Source organism: Thamnophis elegans, chromosome 12 (assembly GCF_009769535.1).
Source record: "Thamnophis elegans isolate rThaEle1 chromosome 12, rThaEle1.pri, whole genome shotgun sequence".
In the NCBI taxonomy this organism is placed as follows: Eukaryota; Metazoa; Chordata; class Lepidosauria; order Squamata; family Colubridae; genus Thamnophis; species Thamnophis elegans.
Window position 1 is genome coordinate 26,468,435 of NC_045552.1, and position 19,661 is coordinate 26,488,095.

Sequence of the window (19,661 nt, forward strand, 5' to 3'; positions counted from 1 at the left end):
GGATGGGGGTTAACAAGCTTGTACTCAATCCAGATAAGACCGAGTGGCTGGTGTGCTTCCCTCCTACTAATTGGCCAAGTGTTCCATCTCTCAGGCTGGGGGGTCAAACAGTACGCCCCTAAGACAGGGTCCGCAATTTGGGAGTCTTCCTGGATCCACAGCTGACTTTTGAACACCACTTGTCAGCTGTGACCAGGGGGGCATTTGCCCAGGTTCGCCTGGTTCACCAGTTGCGTCCCTACCTGAACCGGGAGGCTCTCACAACAGTCACTCGCGCCCTTGTGACCTCCAGACTGGACTACTGCAACGTGCTCTACATGGGGCAGTCCTTGAAGAGTATTCGGCGACTTCAGCTTGTCCAGAATGCAGAATGCGAGCGATCGTGGGTGCACCTCGGTTCACCCACGTAACACCTATCCTCCGCGAGCTGCACTGGCTGCCTATTGGTCTCCGGATACGCTTCAAGGCGCTAGTCGTCACTTATAAAGCCCTTCATGGTATTGGACCTGGGTACTTGAGAGACCGCCTGCTGCCAATTACCTCCACCAGACCGATTAGATCCCACAGATTAGGCCTCCTCCGAATTCCATCTGTCGGCCAGTGCCGACTGGCGACTACCCGGAGGAGAGCCTTCTCTGTGGCTGCTCCGACCCTCTGGAACGAACTCCCCGTGGAGATTCGAACCCTCACCACCCTCCAGGCCTTCCGCATAGCCCTTAAAGCCTGGCTGTTCCGACAGGCCTGGGGCTAAAGAATCGTTGCCCCTATCTCGAATGGTATGATTGTTGTGCTTTTAAATTATGTATTGTTTTGTGTTGTTGTCAAATTGTCTGTATCCCCCTTCCCTTGTTTGAGTTGTGAGCCGCCCTGAGTCCCCTTGGGGAAAAGGGCGGCATACAAATGAAATAAACAAACAAACAAGTAATGGGAGCTCACTCCATTATGTGGCACTAGGGATTCAAACTGCTGACCTTTCTGATTGACAAGCTCAGTGTCTTAGCCACTGAGCCACTGCTAGAGATGGTTATTTGTGGGACTACCCCCCACAGTGATTTCCACCTACTCTATTAGATCTGACAGACTGGGCATGTTACTTCCAGGCACCCTTAGCAAGGCAATGTCACCTGGTGGACCCAGGAGACAAACCTTGTTTGTCATAATGCCTGCCTGACAGAAGAGCTTCTCACTCCTCCAAAAATCCTGACAGCCCCAACTCTACTGGCCTTTTGGAAGACTGTACAGACCTGGCATTTCTCCTTATATGGAGAGCATTGGTGGTTACAGAAATTCTGTTGACTTGCTTTATTTGGTTTGGTTTTAATGGAAAGCTTTGCTTTTGCCCACCTTTGCTTGCTTGTCATCCGGAACATTCTTGGCCAAGACATGCAAATTGGGTAAATAAGTAATAGATAAGTCATACAGTCTCCTGCATTTTTCCTCCTATCAGTTCACATTCAGTTGCAAGAATTAGCTTTTACCATCCCTCCCCGCCAGGAATAAGTAGTGTCTGTTTCTTCTACTTATTTTGTGGCCAAGGGGGACAGGTAGACATTTCGTCTTGTGACCTGCAGCCTCTTTCATTCCCATTCCTCCTTCCATTCCCTCCTTAGAGAAGACCTCAGCAGGAACTCTTCTTCCCAGCAGACTTGATGCTACTATGCTTCAGAAATCCATGGACAATGACCAGGGGTGGGATTGAAAAATGTTAACAACTGGTTCTCTGCTCGGTTGCTGGGTGGGTGTGGCCATGGTGGGCGTGGCCTACTCAGCCTCCTGCACTATGATGGGAGGGCGGTGTTTTTGCCCTCTCCAGGCTCCAGAGGCTTTCCCTGAGCTTCCAGGAGGGCGAAAACGGCCTCCCCTGGGCTCTGGAGGCCGGAAATGGGCCTGTTTCTGGACTTCTGGGAGGCCCATTTTTCACACTCCCAGAACCTCTATGCAATCCCTGCACTTACCTGGCATGATGAACGAGCCGCATGGAGACTCCTGGGAGGGGTGGGTCAGGGTGGGCCAGGCCAGCCAGTCTTTGCAACAACCAGTTCGGCAAACCAGATGCAAAATTAACACCTGGTTTGCCCAAACCGGCTGAATCCCACCCCTGACAATAACCTCTTCTTTGGAGAAGTTAGTCCAATTATCTATTCTGTTCTCTCAACCCCCAAACATGAATTTGCAAGCAGAGAAACAGCCCAGTTTCAATGAAGAAAGCTAAAGCGTCACTGCTTCTTCTCAGGGTATGACTAGATCAGCTATAGACAGGGCTGTCCCCCAAGGGGGCGGCGGGGGGGGGGGAGACAAAAAAGATGGCAGCCATCTTGGTTGTAGCTTCCTCATTGACTTTGTTGACACACTTGCACAAACACACACACTGTGGATGACCCTGTCTGAAGGCCAAAGCTGCTGGTTCCCCCATCCCCCCTCCTTTTTATGGCTCTGTAAAGTGAAGGAAGGTGATGGGAGAATTAGGTGGCTGTGTGTTTTTCCCAGCTAGATGAAAAGGCAGGCTTGGTGTCTTCTTTCTCCTTGGAGCATGGGATTTGGAGTCCACCTCCAGCCAGGAAGATAAGAGACCCTCCTTAGACTGACACTCGCCAGAACAGAAGGCAGCCCCATAAACTTCCTCCATAACATCCATTGTACACTGCTCTTTCCAAGGTTGATATATTCTTCTCTTTAGAACAGTGTTTCTCAACCTTGGCAGCTTGAAGTCCACAGGACTTAAAGTCACCAAGGTTGAGAAACACTGCTTTAGAAGGAAAAAGAACAAGGTCGTGAGTGGCCGGGGGATTTGAGGGTGTCGGCAAAAGAGAGGTGGCGTGCCTTTTTCCATACACTTCCAACAACATGAACAGGGCTTCTTACATGCTTGGCCAGCTCTGCAATTAAATTCCACTGGATCTAGTGGGGTTTAGTGCTGAGCAAACCATCACAGATTGTTCTAACTTCTGCTTTGGGAATACTGACAGGCAAAAATTCCAGCCACCGAGGTGCCATAGCTATCATGGAGATATGCGTCAGTTGAACTTGCAAAGTGTAGAGAGACCTGTAGTCCAGTCCCTCCTTAGAAATATTCCTAAACTAAACGGAAAACAAACCAACCCCCCTTTTTCCCCTGCAAAATGCCGTCCGGCTCACTCAGTGCCAACAGTTCATTTAGTGACCATCCCAAGTTACCACGGCACTGAAAAAAGGGACATGACCATTTTTCACACTTATGATCGTAGCACCATCCCTCATTTACATTTGGATGCTTGATAACTGACTCACATTTATGATGATTGCAGTCTTCCAGGGTCATGGTTTTTTTTTTTCCAACCTTCTGACTAACACAGTCAAAGTGGAAATTATTACTAATATAACAACTGCAGTGATTCACTTAACAAAGGAGGCGAGAAAGGTCGTAAAAAGGGCGGCACTTCACCAAATTTCTCACTTAACAACATAAATTTTGGGCTCAACTGTGGCTATAAGTCAAGGATTTCTGTTCTGACTGAGGCTTCCCAAGAGCATGAAGCAAACTCCTTGTCCCAGCAAAAACCCCTTTTATTACTTTATTGTGAATTCTTCTCATTCACATCCAGCAAAGTCTTTCAAGGGAGGATTTACAGTCACAGACCTTCTCTGGCTTGGAGAGCTGCCAGGCCAATATCTGCAGAACTTGGCAAGGAGTCTCAGAGAGTCACAAACCAATGAAGCGAACTAATTGTCTCCTGCAAACTCCACTCACCTTTTGCTCCTCTTTTATTTCCTCTGGGAGGGGCCATTCAACGCCCACCTGTGGCCTTACTTCTATGTCGCCCCCTGTCCTTTAGCTATTCCCTTTGTTTGACAACTCTGAGCATGTGCACACTGGGAACAGGCTCCAGCTGTTCTTCTGCCTCACTGAAGTCTGACTCTGAAGGCAGCTGATAACTGGCATACAGCCTTGTCCCCCTCTCTGCCTCCGACACAGAGCCCTCATCAAAGCTTTTCCCAGACTCCAGGACTGGCCCATGTTCCTCCTCAACTTCCTCACTGTCTGAATCTTCTGTTAGCTCTGCTGGCCATTGGCAGGCCACAACAATTTCCTGTATTTCTTAGATTTCCTCCCCTGCAAAAAAGGCTTCTGTTTTTTTACCTTGCTCTCAGGCTACTTGACAATACATTACCCATTTCATAAGATGGGGTCTTCGGAATATATTGGGGGGGGAAGGGTGGCAGGCGTAAAGATGGTTAAGTGCCTTTTTGTTTGAAGCATCCATCCTTCCACTCCCTAGCTTTTTTGACATGTTCCACTCTATGAAAAGTTCCCCGGGATTTTATCTATTGTTTTGTCTTTCTTTGGGATTGAACACAAGCAGGGAAGTAGCCAAGGAAGATTCAGATTCTGTAATGAGAAGGATGTGATGCCCAGGGGTGAGCTTCAAAAATGTTAGCAATGGGTTCTCGGCCCAGTTGCTGGGTGAGCGTGGTCATGGTGGGTGTGCCCTAGTTAGCCTCCTGTACTATGATGGAGGGGGATGGACATTTTCACCCTCCCCGGGCTCCAGAGGCTTTCCCCGAGCCTCTGGGAGGGCAAAAACGGCTTCCCCCAGGCCCTGGAGGCTGGAAACGGGCCCATTTCCAGCCTTCTGGAGCCTCCTGGAGGCCCATTTTTCACCCTCCTGAGCCTCCATGTGGGCCTGCACTTACCTGGCATCAAAACAGGCCATGTGGAGACTCCTGGGAGGGCCGAGTAGGTTGGGCAGGAGTGGGATTTGGGGGTTCACCAAACCATGCAAAAAATTCACTAGAACAGTGTTTCTCAACCTTGGCAACTTTAAGTCCTGTGGCCTTCAACTCCCAGAATTCCCCAGCCAGCTGCTGGGGGATTCTGAGAGTTGAAGTCCACAGGACTTAAAATCGCCAAGGTTGAGAAACACTGCACTAGAGGATCACCTGAACCTGGGCAAACCTGGAGCAGCCCATCCCTGGTTATGTCCACTTGGAAAAGCAACCCATGAGTCTGTTCCATTCCCTGAGTGTCCCTGAGATTGTCTTCTCTTTTGAAAGAGGCAGTTTCTCTTTCATTAAGCAGAATGAAATCTGATAGAAGAAAAAAATGCAAGCATTTTTTTCTCTCCCAGGAGAAATTTTAGCTGAGTTGATTAGCCACCTCTCTAAAATTATTTTAAACTTCTTTTGAACCTTGTCAATTGATGCTTGAGGTCCAAAGAACATTTCCAAGCTTCAGGTTCTCCAAGAGAAAAGATCCTACATTTTTTAAAAAGATACATGTTCTTGTCCAACTTGGATCAATTTTATCCAAATAGTTGAAGTTTACCATCTGATTCCCCTCCCCCCAATATACCTCATGTTGTCAAAATAATTCAGAATTCAAGTTGGCATCAACTGTTAGCGACCACCAGATCACTGTTTCTCAACACTAGCAACTTTAAGAGGTATAGACTTCAACTCCCAGAATTCCCCATGCTGGCTGGGGAAGTCTGGAAGTTGAAGTCCATTCATGTGAAAACAGGTTGGATGGGGAATCCTTGGAACTGAAGTCCACACATTTTAAAGTTGCCAAGGTTGAGAAATACTGACCCTGATTTTTCTCCAGGGTGAATAAGACTTACTACATTTTTAAAAGACACAAGTTCTTGAATTTATATTTCATTTTGTACAGGTATGGCTTCTTTGTTGTAGTGACTCCTCATTAGTTCAAAGACGATGACAATAGGAGCAGACAATACATTGAGTGATTTTTTTCCCTTTTTTATTTCCAACAAATACAGCACCCGCCTGGTCTGGGATATATAGGAAGTAGGGTTGCAGATGAACAGAGGACTTGGGTAGGGAGAAACAGGTGGGAAGACAGTTGTGTGTTTGTGTGTGTGTGTGTTTGTGTGTGTGTATGTGTACGGGGGGGGGGGTGAATTGAGAAAGTAGCAAGGTTTTCTTTGCTGCTTCTATTCCCCAAGTGAGATTTGCAATTGGGAGAGAGAGGAAATGTCTGGTAATGACTTTTATCCCAGAATGCTGTTAGGGTACATAGTGCATGATGTAAGGAAATACCTGGATTTTAAAAAATCAAACAAAAATGAGAAAGAAAGAAAGAAAGGAAGGAAGGAAGGAAGGAAGGAAGGAAGGAAGGAAGGAAAAAAGAAAGGAAAAAGGGGAAAGAGAAGGAAAAAAGGAGAAAAGAGGGAGGGAGGGAAGAGGAAGGGAGGTGGGAGGGAGGGAGGAAAAAAGATGAAAGAATGAAAAGGATGGATGGAAGGGAGGAAGGAGAAGGATAGAAGGAAGGAAGGAAAAAAGGAAGGAAAAAGGAAGGAAAAAAGGAAGAAACAAAAGAGGGAGGGAGGGAAGAGGAAGGGAGGTCGGAGGGAGGAAGGAAGGAAAAGAAAGATGAAAGAATGAAAAGGATGGATGGAATGAAGGAAGGAGAAGGAGGGAAGGAAGGAAGGAAAAAAGGAAGAAACAAAAGAGGGAGGGAAAAGGAAGGAGGGTGGGAGGAAGGAAAGAAAAGAAAGAGGTGAAAGAATGAAAAGGATGGATGGATGGAAGGAAGAAAGGTTCTCTACCCCATAAAAAGGGGAGGATCTCCTGCCACCCCCCTTGCCCTGTGGGAGGGGCAAATGGAGACCCATGAATACGATTGGGTTTTGTGTCCCAGCAGTGAACCATAGTGGGGAAATTGGAAGAGTGAGTGGGGGGGGAGGTAGGAGACGTAGTGATGCAGAAGAGAGCCGAGAAAGGTGTGTGGGAAGGTGAGCATGGCTGCACCTGCTTGGCAGCTGGGGCAGTAGCCCAGCATCTGTGGTGCTCCTCACCTTCCTCCTTGAGGTGTGTCTAAACAGAGGGCTGAGTTTTAAAAATAGTCTCCCCAGAAAAACACCAGAAGGGGAAGAAACTCTTGTCTGTCCTGATTTCCTTGATTTTTCCAAAGTGTCAGTGTGAAAAATATATATATATATATATATATATATTTATATATATTTATAGGCTGCTAAGTCACAGAGTCCACGAGGCTCACACTTCTGTTTGGAAGTCGCCCTCTGACAGATCCAGGCTCATGCAATGCTTTTCCCAGTCGGCCGAGTGCAGTTCCAGCTTCTCCCGTGGCTTGGAGGGCAGGGAGCTCAGTGTCATGGCCTTGAAGGTACTCCAAGACTTTTGCTTCTGTTGCTGATTCTCTGGGCTGGTTACCTCTTGCTGAAGAAGGAGAAGAGGAAGGAGACTCAGGATGGAAACAACACCATCTATTCAGTTGGTAACTGAAGGTGCTCAATGCTCTTTGGTCAAAACCTCCCCACATTCATTATACTCTGTCTTCAGATAGAGCTGGGTTCATACAACTCAAGATTCTACTAGAAGAATGGTGGAAATGATTGCTTTTCTTAAACAATACTTTGCCTAGGTTTGCTTCTACTTGGAAATCACTATAGGATTTTCTGCTTCATTCTGAAAGAAGTGACATTTTAATTTGAAAATTTGATAATTATAATGTTTATGATTATAGAAATACTGTATATTATCATTTATAGTAAAATTATAGTGGTTAATATAATCTAAGAAAGTTGGAATCAATCTTCCTTCCTTCCTTCCTTCCTTCCTTCCTTCCTTCCTTCCTTCCTTCCTTCCTTCCTTCCTTCCTTCCTTCCTTTCCTTTCCTTTCCTTTCCTTTCCTTTCCTTTCCTTTCCTTTCCTTTCCTTTCCTTTTTTCCCCTCTTCCTCCCTGTCTCTCTTTTTCTTTCCTGCACTGTTGGTTTTGCTCTTTTTCTGATCTTTTGTTCCCTATTTTTTCCTCTTTCATTTTATTTTTTCTTGAAATTTCATAAAGTCTTACAAAAACAGATTTCAAAAGAAGAGAATATAAGTAGCTCAGGATTGACTGGTGGATTTCATGGTGCTCTCTGAGATTGGTTGTTTGCCTGCAGATAATTCATTACCCAACTACTCAATTATCACTGTTCATGAGTGTGGAGTTTTGCTCTCTAGTTATATATAGTAGTTTGCCCTGCCAGTATTTGTGGGTGTGTGGTTTTTCTCTTTAATTGTTTATCTGGTATTAATCACTACTTATCCTAGAGCAAGCTAAATCCCAAACTGGTGGTAATTTCTGGAGTTTGCAATTCAGACAAGTCAGCCATCAGTAGACACATAGAGATAAACCACATTTACATATCATTCAGAAGAGACAGTAATAAAACTGAAGGAAATGAAAAGACCAGAATATACTCTGTGCAGCAGAAATCAGAAAGCAATATCTCAATGAAAGTACTATCAAGGAGAAAACCACACATACACCCATTGATTTTGGCAGGCAAGCTACTATATATAAACAGGGTGCAAACTCCACTTTATATAATCAAGGAGTGAACTGATGCAGTTGTGTAATTAAATATTTGGAAGCAGACAACCAAGCTTGGAAAGGCCCAAGGACTCTACACACTCAGAGAAGCAGGGATTAACACCAGGCAAACAACATAGAAAACAAAACCCTAATCAAGAAACTGCTGAGGAGAAAACCACACCCTCACCAACACTACCAGGGCAAACTATTGTACATAAACAGGGACCAGATACCACACTCACTAGTACTGAATATGTAACCTAGTTGAGTAAATGAAACATCTGCAAGTAAACATCTGCAGGAAAACAATTACTACCAACCTGCCTTCCATTGAGGGTCCGTACACTGCATGAGTCAAAAAGAGGGCTGTGAGAATATTTACAGAGCCCTCACATCCTGGACATAAATTGTTTCAACTCCTACCCTCAAAACAATGCTATAGAGCACTGCATTGCACACCAGAACAACTAGACACAAGAACAGTTTTTTCCCAAATGCCATCACTCTGCTAAACAAATAATTCCCTCCCCACTGTCAAACTATTCACTAAGGCTGTATTACTATTACTATTAGTCTTCTCATTGTTCCTACCACCCATCTTCTCCCACTTATGATTGCAGGACTGTAACTTTGTTTGCTTGTATCCTTACGATTTATGTTGATATCGATTGTTTCTTGATTGCTTATTTGTACCCCATGACTGCCATTAAGTGTTGCACCTTATGATTCTTGATGAATGTATCTTGTATTTTGAGAGCATAGGCACCAAAGACAAATTCCTTGTGTGTCCAATCACACTTGGCCAATAAAGAATTCTATTCTATTCTATTCTATTCTATTCTATTCTATTCTATTCTATTCTATTCTATTCTATTCTATTCTATTCTTTGATTCTATATTCCATTCCATTCCATTCTATTCTAAACAACCAAGCTGAGAGGACTCCACAATTCAAGATACACTGAACTACGGTTTATGGGAGAAGCTCTATGGCTGGCTTCACTCATTACATGAAGCGAAGTGTAGTGAAAATCTTTATAGCAGGGAAGCCATGTGTGAAAAAAAGGCTGCCAGGCAAATTGCTAATTACTTTTGTCCTAGTGCCAAGAAAACTGCCTGGCTGAAGCTGGTGTGAATTGAGTTTGACTTCAGGGTGTCTCTATCTCCTCTTGCGTGGTGCATATGTCTTTCCTGTCTCTTCAAAGAATACTTACGCTGGTCATATTCTTTTCACCACTTCCTGAAGAGACACTCCACCGCTTTTCTCTCTGCATGAAAAGAACCCAAATGAGTAGCATTAAGGTCTACCCCATTTCATTCCACCTTGTTATCAATTCAGCCAAAGTCACACAACGTTAGACATTTCTTGTTGTAAAAGTCCAATTCCCTTGTCACATAAATATAATGTACATTTGTGGGTGTGGATGCATTTAGTTTGTTTTTAATCTAGAGGTAGTCCTCAAGTCACTACCGTGTTTCCCCAAAAATAAGACAGGGCCTTATTTTCTTTTGACCCCAAAAATAAGCGCTTGGCCTTATTTTCGGGGAGGTCTAATTATTTTTGAGGTGCAGGAGGTGGCGAGCGTGGTCACCTCATGGCTGCTGCTGTGTTGCAATATTTTCAGTTCCTTTCAGAATTTGCAAATAAATCATTTGAATCCTTACGCAACAAACTGAATCTTGATGGTTCTTGGTATGGTGTATGTATGTATGTATGTATGTATGTATGTATGTATGTGTGTATGTGTGTATGTGTGTATGTGTGTATGTGTGTATGTGTGTATGTGTGTATGTATATATTTGCTGGTCTTGTTGTATTTGGGTCTTTTCCCATGTAAGATTGAGATTGTCTTGGCAACATTTCGGTGAGGTCTCACTCACTATCTTCAGGCTGGTGTTTCCAGCCTGAAGATGGCGAGTGAGACCTCGCCGAAATGTTGCCAAGACAATCTCAATCTTACATGGGAAAAGACTCAAATACAACAAGACCAGCATACCTACACCCGTGAAAATATATGAAAACATCTCTCTCTCTCTCTCTCTCTCTCTCTCTCTCTCTCTCTCTCTCTCTCTCTCTCTCTCCCTCCCTCCCTCCCTCCCTCCCTCCCTCCCTCTCCCTCTACCTACCTACCTACCTACCTAATCTTTCCTCTATTTCAGTGACATACAAATTCATAGAACATAGAGGAACAGATTGGAAGGGACCTTGCAGGTCTTCTAGTCCTATCCCCTCCTTGAGCTGGAGAGCCTATACCATTCCAGATTAATTACAGTCTCTTCTTAAAAACCTCCAGTGATGGAGCATCCAAATTTCTGGAGGCATGCTGTTCCACTCATTAATTGTTCTCATTGTCAGGAATTTTTTCCTTAATTCTAATTTGGATCTCTATTTAAGAATCTTCCATCTGTTACTCCTTGTCCTGTTCTCAGATGCTTTGGAAAATAGGTTGACCCCTCTTCTGGTGACAGTCCCTGAAGTACTCAAAGATTGCTATCATGTCATCCCTAGTCCTTCTCTTCATTAGACTAGACATACCTAGTTCCCTTAACTGTTCATTGTACGATTTAACCTCCAGATTGCCTATCAACTTGGTTATTCTTCTCTGCAGTCTTTCTATGGTCCCAGCTTCTTTTTTGTACTGTAGTAACCAGAACATAGTGGAAGACTGAGCACAATTCATCAATCCAAATGTTAAAATCAGGTGGAGTTGTCCATCAAAGTTAACTAATTTTTAGTTATAGCCCATGTCCAATAAGTTCTTCATACATCAATAAACTGTAATATTTGATATATAATTCAATATCACATTAGCAAACCTTATTTTTTTTCTTTATTAGCATACTTATTGTTATTGAACCAAAAAGCTGCATTCTGGAATAGGCTAAAACCACCTGTCCCTTCTTTTATTTTACACTCCCAGCATATTGATGCTGAAATCCAGCACTTACTATACATACTACTTGAGATATTCAAGACACTCCAAAGATAATCTTTTTTTGGATTAAATGCATCTTAAAATCATTCTTTAACAAAGTAACTCGCTCATTTGTTTTTAAAAAAATCAAGAAATCCAACCATTTATTCTACAGGTTGTGTAAATTCTAGACACTTGGCCTGAGAGAAGAGCTTTAGTAAAGGTAAAGGTTCCCCTCACGCATATGTGCTAGTCGTTCCCGACTCTAGGGGGCGGTGCTCATCTCTTGTTTCAAAACCAAAGAGCCAGCACTGTCCGAAGACATCTCCATGATCATGTGGCCAGCATGACTAAACACCGAAGGTGCACGGAATACTGTTACCTTCCCACCAAAGGTGGTTCCTATTTTTCTACTTGCATTTTTACATGCTTTCGAACTGCAGAATCTGGGACAAGTAACGGAAGCTCACTCTGTTATGCGGCACCAGGGATTCGAATCAATGAACACCAACCTTTCTGATCAACAAGCTCAGCATTTTAGCAGCTGAGCCACTGTGTCCCTTCTTAAACTGAATGCTTTGCATCAATTACATTATTTCCTCCACCTTGAGGGCTACACATAAAAGGTGTTCAAAGAAGTCCTCAACATATTCATTCATCCATTCATTTAGGAACCATTCAAAGTTACAATGGCAACAGTGACTTGCAACTAGTCCTCACACTTAAAAATCTTTGCAACATCCCCATGGTCACATGACCGAAATCTGGGCTCTTGACAACCAGCATATATTTATGATGCTTGCTGCATCCCATGGTCATGTGATCATTATTTGCATTATTTGCAGGCTTCCAACAAGCGAAGTCAATGGGGAATTCTGGATTCCCTTCATAATTGCCCCACATGATACCTTTGGGAGTAGGAGATTGGACATTGGGTTGGAGTAACTGGAGGGAGGGATTTGTGTAAATGTTTGATATGTACAAGTTCGCGCTTTTTTGCTTCAGATCTTGCTTCACTTTCGCTGTTTTCATATCCAGTAAAAGTACCTTTATCTCTATTCAAATGGAATTAGGGGTTTTCTTTCTTGGATACTGAATGAAGCATACCTGACACAGAGAACAACTCATTTAAGAACTACTTTGATTAACCATGGAAACTCTGGTCTCTATTGTGGTCCTATGTCAAGGACCATCTATACCGAGAAGATGAGAAGTTTCCTAACTTGAATGGGTTCAGAAAGAGGCTAGTCAGCCATTTTTCTCTTGCATTAATAGTGGCTGAGCATTTAATGTGTCTTGCGCTGTGATCAAGAAATCTATACAATTAGGAATACTCTCATTTGGAGTCCTGCAGTGAGCCAAGGGTTGGGCTCAGTCAGCTCAGTGCTCCCTTCCAAGACTTTCTTTCAAAAGTGTCAAACCTGCTTCTAAGCCTGCAGCTCTTTTGAGACACCTTCTTTACCTCATTGAGGACTTTTTATTCCTGTCTTCCCATCCTTACCTTTGAAGCATTTGTGGCTGGAGCATGATACCGATCCAAGGTGTGGAATTTCTGATTCAACTCGTGGTAGAGCTCTGAATGGCGTTTCTTTGTGTGCATAACTTTCTGCAAAGGTTCACAGTAGGAATCCCCAAGACAAAAGGAGGGAGAGAGAAGAGAAAAGAGAGATCAATGTTTGGCTTGAAGAGCTCTATCCCTCACATCTTCTCACCCAAAATGTGTGGCTAATGAAAGAAGAATCAAGTACAGGAGCTTCCTTGATAACCTTCTTGAGGCTTAGCTTAGCCATCAACTTTCTAAGCAAGGGGACGTTCAGATTGCTGGATGTCGACACTCAGTCAAAACTTTCCCTTTCTTAGAAAGGTGATGGCTGAGCTAAGCTTCAAGAGGGTATCTAGAAAGCTCCCATTGTATGTTTCCCGGTTCCCTGCTGTAGGATGCCTACGAAAAATGGGCATGAGTACTTATGATGGGCAAACAACTTCAAAGTACTGATAGAAGAGAATGTTTGTAGCTTAGAGTTGAATTGTGGAGTTCTTGGTGTTCTCTGAGCTTGGTTGTTTTCTTGTAGAGTCCCAAAGGTGCTTTTTCAAGAGGCAACTGGACTTTCTTGATTTTCTTTGAAGACGTTTTGCTTCTCATCCAAGAAGCTTCTTCAGCTCTGACTGGATGGTGGGGAATGGAAGGATTTATAATCCTTGCAGACAGCTGGTCATTTGCATTCTTTTAGAGAGTCATTGAGGCCACTAGGAAGTTTATTTGTATCCTCAGCGTCACCTGAGTGGTGCAAATGGGTGTGGAGCCTTCTCGGAACTGCTGAAAGGACTGTGTTGTAGACTGGAGATAGATGATGTTGTATCCTACCCCCTCTGTTGAGAGAGGGTTGCTTAATTTTGACACAGAGGGCTTCTTTGACCCCTCTTTCACACCAGCGGTCCTCTCTGTCCAAAATGTGGACTTTGCTGTCTTCAAAAGAGTGGTCTTTGTCTTTTACAGTGATACAGATGGCCTCAATGACTCTTTAAAATATGGGTGTCAAACTTGATTGTGTCATGTGACATATTGTGACCTATCATGACCTATCGTGATGGGTTTTTTTTTGTTTTTACAGAGCTGGGGTGGGTGTGGCCTGCATGCAATGCATCCAGCCTATGGGCCGCCAGTTTGACAAGCCTGCTCTGAAAGAATGCAAATGACCATCTGTCCATTCCCCACCCTCAAATCAGAATTGAAGAAGTTTCTTGAATGAGAAGTGAGACATCCTCAAAGAAAAACAAGGAAGCCCAGTTGCCTCTTGAAAAAGCACCTTAGGAACAACCATGACCTGGATGACTGAGAATCTCCAGAGACATTTTTTTTATAGAGGTTTCATGGTAACTTGGTAAACTCATGAGTGGACCAATTCCCTTAATGTTAATCCTTTCCCCTCCTTTCCTACCATTGGTTCATGCATGGCTTTTCCTTACTCTACATGTTCTTTCATGTCAAGTTTTTTATTTTTTAAGACAAACAACATCTGGAGTTGGGATGGAGAGCTTTTTCCTCTTGCCAACTGTTGGCTGGAGATGAGGGGTTTTTTGTTAGTAAATTGCAGATTGTTTGAAGGACCCCCATGGATTATGTCAGCCTTTGCTTATTATTTCTGGGAGTAACCAACCCAGGATAACTTTGAAAGACTATTGTGTTGTGAATTCCCAACAGTGGTGTTGCACAAGCAAAAAATAATTGGACCGTAACTAGAGATACTGCCTAATTTTCCAAAGGGAATTTTGTTTTATTAAAATATACAATTGACCAGCCCTGAAGGTATCTTGGGAGAAAGCAGAAACAATCTGCTGAGAATTTGAGGAAGAGATCATCCCCTGGGAGCACATCAACCTCTTGAGCTTCCTAAGATTTTGGTAAAATGAGATCTGAACCTCTAAAGATCTATCAAAACTTCTGACTTTTGTGAGAAGACTGCAATGTGAAGGCAAACACATCCTTGAACTGTTATGTGTTTCTTCCCCTTTCGTCCAACATTAGGATCAGGCCAGGCTTCCTCTCTCAGACAAGGCTCTTCGACTGGCTGAGATGAAAGACCAATGGTTTTGGGATATGTTCTTCTTGAACTGTTCCTGTCTTCTTCTGTGATGATGATGAGGAGGAGGGGAAGAATAGTTTTCAGGTGCATTACACCTGGCAATTGTAAGAATCAAAGATTGGCTTCAGCATGCTCTTGTTCTTCTCTCCTCTCCCCATCACGTGTTTCTCTTGGGATCTGCCTTTTTCAGATTGTAAACCTGAAGCTCAGAGGTTTTGTGAATAAACCACTCAAAAATCTTTTTCCTATGAGATTGGGGCAGCAGTGCTTTTAGCAAACTAAAAGTAGGTCTAGTCAAACAATTCAAAGGGGCCCATGCCATTTCGTGAGCTGATAGCAGGGTTGCTCCCGGTTCAGCCCAGTTTGACCAGACCGGTAGTGGAATTCAGGCCTGGGTCGCAGAACCGGCAGTGACTCAGGCCTGCCACACACCCCAAACCTGTTCCTTCGCCACTGCTGGGCTGTCACCATTTTGGTTTTTAGTGACTGTCCGTGTACAGTTCATTGTAAATTGCTCTGCGCATGCGCAAAGAACAGTTTACATTGAACTGCGCCCGTCTGGCGCACCTGCAAGTGAAGCAAGCATGGGTGGGCGGGCAGGTTGAGACTGGTAGTAAATTTGGCAGCAACCCACCCCTGGGTGATAGGCTGAAATGAGAAACTTAAACTTGGAAACAGTCCCCCAGAAACTGGAAAACTAAGTTTTTTGAAAGGTCCTTTGGGATTGATTTTCATCCATACAGGTAGTCCTCAATTTACAACTGTTCTTTTAGTGACCGTTCAGAGTTACAACAGCACTGAAAAAAGTGACTTATGACTGTTTTTCACACTTACGACCATTGCAGCATCCCCACGATCACATGATCAAAATTCAGATACTTGGCAACTGACTCCTATTTATGACGGTTGTAGTGTCCCAGAGTTATGTGATTCTGTTTTGCGATCCTCTGACAAGCAAAGTTAATGAGGAAGCCAGATTCATTTAACAACTGTGTTACTAACTTAATAATAACAAGCAGTGATTCACAGAACCACAGTGGCAGGAAATGTCAAAAATGGGGCAAAATTCACTTAACAAATGCCTTGCTTAGCAACAGAAATTTGGGGCTCAATTGCAGCCATAAGTTGAAGACTACCTGTACATTGGGAATTGTGTACCCATGGTTGGTATCATTTGGTTTTATTTTACTTTGGCGATATTGTATTTTGCATTATTATCGAGCTTAGTGAGCATTCTTTACCGTGGATGTTTTATTGTACTGTGTGCTTTTTGTTGAAGGGAGTTTGAAAGGATTCATAAGCACACAAATATAACAAATAAGCAACAAAGCAATCAATAAACAGATATTCCAGAACACTGCCAACAGTAACACCCATCATAAAGCATAACGATCAGTAGACTGGTAACATATAACAACATAAGATACAGAAAGCAGCAGTGAGGAACAACATTAAACCTACAACATGGATCAAAATGCACAGAAGGCGTTTGGAGGAACAAAATTAAACCTACAACATGGATAAAAAATGCCTAGAAGATGGCCACACCCAGCAAGCGGAGGGGAGAATGTTTTTTTTTTTTTTTTTTTTTGCTACCCATTGACTTCTAACCCATTTCATTTTAGTCTTTAGCCTAATTGCCAAATGCTTAGTTCCCGTGCAAGTATGAAAGAGCCACTGCCCTACTCAGCTTCATCACAAGGTGCACTGTGGTAGAATGTCTGGATTCCCAGGAGAAAGAGGCTGCTTTCCACCGGGCAAAGAGACAGCGGAGCTTGGAAACTTTGGTTGGCAGGGAGAAGGTTAAAATAAATCCACCCTAGCACTTTGCAGAATATATCTTCAGTTATGCCTAATTGCTTTAATCCAGTAAGATTATGTCTATAGGTAAAGAACAATAATGGAAACTACATTAAAGCAACTTCACATGTCTTTTTTTTAGTTCTTGGGCCCTGATTTTATCAGGGCAATCTGGTAAGAAGGTTGCATAGAATTTGCATGCATAAACATTTTACTTTGTCCAGGTGAGTTGAGCCTATAACAGTGCAAAAGCATGCCTGATTCCAGGAGACATTCACAGTCAGGCTAGATTAGGAAGTATTCAGGGACAAGAATTAGTTTTATTCATTTTCTGGATTACTGAGGAATGTATCTGGGAATCAACCAGTGATGGAATTCATTTTTTTTACTACTGGTTCTGTGGGTATGGCTTGGTGAGTGTGGCTTGGTGGGCGTAGCAGGGGAAGGATACTGTAAAATCTCCATTCCCTCCCCACTCCTGGGGAAGGATACTGCAAAATCTCCATTCCTTCCCCACTCCAGGGCAAGGATACTGCAATATCTCCATTCCTTCCCCACTCCAGGGGAAGGATACTGTAAAATCTCCATTCCCTCCACACTCCTGGGGAAGGATACTGCAAAATCTCCATTCCTTCCCCACTCCAGGGGAAGGATACTGTAAAATCTCCATTCCCTCCCCACTCCAGGGCAAGGATACTGCAAAATCTCCATTCCCTCCCCACTCCAGGGGAAGGATACTGTAAAATCTCCATTCCCTCCCCACTCCAGGGCAAGGATACTGCAAAATCTCCATTCCTTCCCCACTCCAGGGGAAGGATACTGTAAAATCTCCATTCCCACCCCACTCCAGGGGAAGGATACTGCAAAATCTCCATTCCTTCCCCACTGCAGGGGAAGGTTACTGCAAAATCCCCATTTCCTCCCGATCAGCTGGGACTCGGGAGGCAGAGAATAGATGGGGGTGGAGCCAGTAAGAGGTAGTATTTATCGATTCTCCAAACTACTCAAATTTTCCACTACCGGTTCTCCAGAACTGGTCAGAATCTGCTGAATAGCAACTCTGGAATCAATCCCACTTTTGCTCTTCCTGGTTTTGAAGGTTTTGCATTTTGTCTGAGTTGAAATTTGAAATTTTGCTAATAGGAGTTGAGACAAATACTTCATTCTGCCCTGCATCAATCCAGAAATGTGGTCAAATTTTTTCCCCACAGCTCAGTGCAATTGCAGAGAAGAAAAGTGGGGGGAGAGAAGAAACAAGATGGGTATGGTTTGAGAAAATAAATAAAATTGAGCACTGAGCTGAAGGTGAAGGATGCTGCTCTTTCTCCGGGCTTGCTGAAAAATGTTTACTTTGCATTTATTCCAGATTTCATGAATGCTTATTTCCAGAACCAAGACGCAAACTATAATGCAACCATCTCTTAATATTCATGTTTTTTTTTCTGAATTTTGCAAAGCTGTTTCCTAACCCAGATGTTAGGAAATGCAGGTATTTGGGAAAATGAACCCAAAATGCTTATATTGGCAAAAAAATAACTGAAATTTATTAGAGAAAGGGAAAGCTTATATTAGAAAAACAGCACATGCTCATTTCTGCATTAGAAGAAATGCCCCCTATAATGTAGATTCCTGACTTCTTTTTCCTCCTGCTGCCCCCCAGCAGATCTAGAAATGAGAATCTGAGCAAAATTAAACTTGACAAATTCACCTATTCCTGTTCTTAACCAGCTGACATTGAGTCAAAAACAGACTGACAGCAGAGTCCTGGGTATTCTGTATTCCAAGTCTGTAACAGTTTTATGCCAGTTGCACTGACACAATCCCCACCCCACCCCACTTCCCAAGAGTTCTGGGATTAATAAATTGGGAAGAATACGTAGGCATTTATAAAACCTCTCTCCCCCCCATGAATTCCTGAAATTTCAGAAGATCAATGGGCAAGAGGGATTTCCATTCTTTTCATTTCCATGCTACCCACCATTACAGATCTTAAATCAGTTTACAGTAATTTAAAATAATAATAAAAAACCCCAGATTGAAACATTACTAGTTATTTAATTTAAAAGGTAAAGGAAGAACAGGACAAAAATGAAATCACGACCACATAACACGAATGCCTTAAGGAAGAAGCAGACTTTTTAAAAAGCACCTAACAGATACAATCTCCTGATGGCCACCAGTTGGAGATATTACAGTTTGTATTTCTTACTGAGCAGGAAGTTGGACTAGATGTTCTCCAAGCTCACATTTGCCCTTACATTTTGAAATTCGAGGGCTTCCAGAGGGAGAACATTTCAGAGGAGGCTTGTGATTCTTGGCAGCCAATGGAAGACTTTCCCAATTGATCTTAGCAAGCAAAACAATCTGTCAGGTGTCCTGGTCATTTGTACATCAAGATTAAGACCTGCAGCATGACTGGGTAGCTATGGTATATACCAAGACATCAGTGGTGGGTTTCAAAATTTTTAGAACCTCTTCTGTAGGTGTGGCCTGCTTTGTGGGAGTGGCTTGCCAGCCATGTGACTTGGTGGGAGTGGCTTGCTGGCCATGTGACCAAATGGGAGTGGCTTGGCAATCGTATGTCTGGGTGGGTGTGGCTAACTTGTAAAATGTGGTGAAACTCACTTAACAACACTGTTGCTTAGCAACCAAAATGTTGGGTCAGAAACTCTGGCATTTGAAGCACACAAGTTTTAAAGCTGTCAAGTTACAAGACCCTTGCTCCCCTAACCCTTTAGAAAAAAAACCCAGGGGTGTTCAAACTTGACAGCTTTAAGACTTGTGGACTTCAACTACCAGAATTCCTCCTCCAGTCATGTTGGCTCAGGAACTCTGGCATTGAAGCGTGCAAGTCTTAAAGCTGTCACATTACAAGACCCTTGCACCCCTAACCCTTTAGAAAAAACCCCCAGAGGTGTTCAAACTTGACAGCTTTAAGACTTGTGGACTTCCAGAATTCCTCCTCTCGCTCTTCATCTTGATGATGTGCGGACGGGCAGGAGGAGGGACCTGGAACCAGTTCTAAACGGCACTGTAGATTTGTGG

At 43.4% G+C, this 19,661-nt stretch overlaps 1 protein-coding gene across 1 annotated transcript in view; it reads right to left on the reverse strand.

Moving 5' to 3' along the window:
• Window positions 1–6,986: 6,986 nt before the first annotated feature.
• ADGRB2 (adhesion G protein-coupled receptor B2) overlaps window positions 6,987–19,661 on the reverse strand; it is a 256,805-nt gene continuing 244,130 nt past the window's right edge. The window contains 5 exon segments of the mRNA XM_032227776.1: window positions 6,987–7,155; window positions 8,385–8,408; window positions 9,312–9,319; window positions 9,528–9,585; window positions 12,734–12,838. Coding sequence (XP_032083667.1) covers window positions 6,994–7,155; window positions 8,385–8,408; window positions 9,312–9,319; window positions 9,528–9,585; window positions 12,734–12,838 — 357 coding nt within the window. The 3' untranslated portion in view covers window positions 6,987–6,993.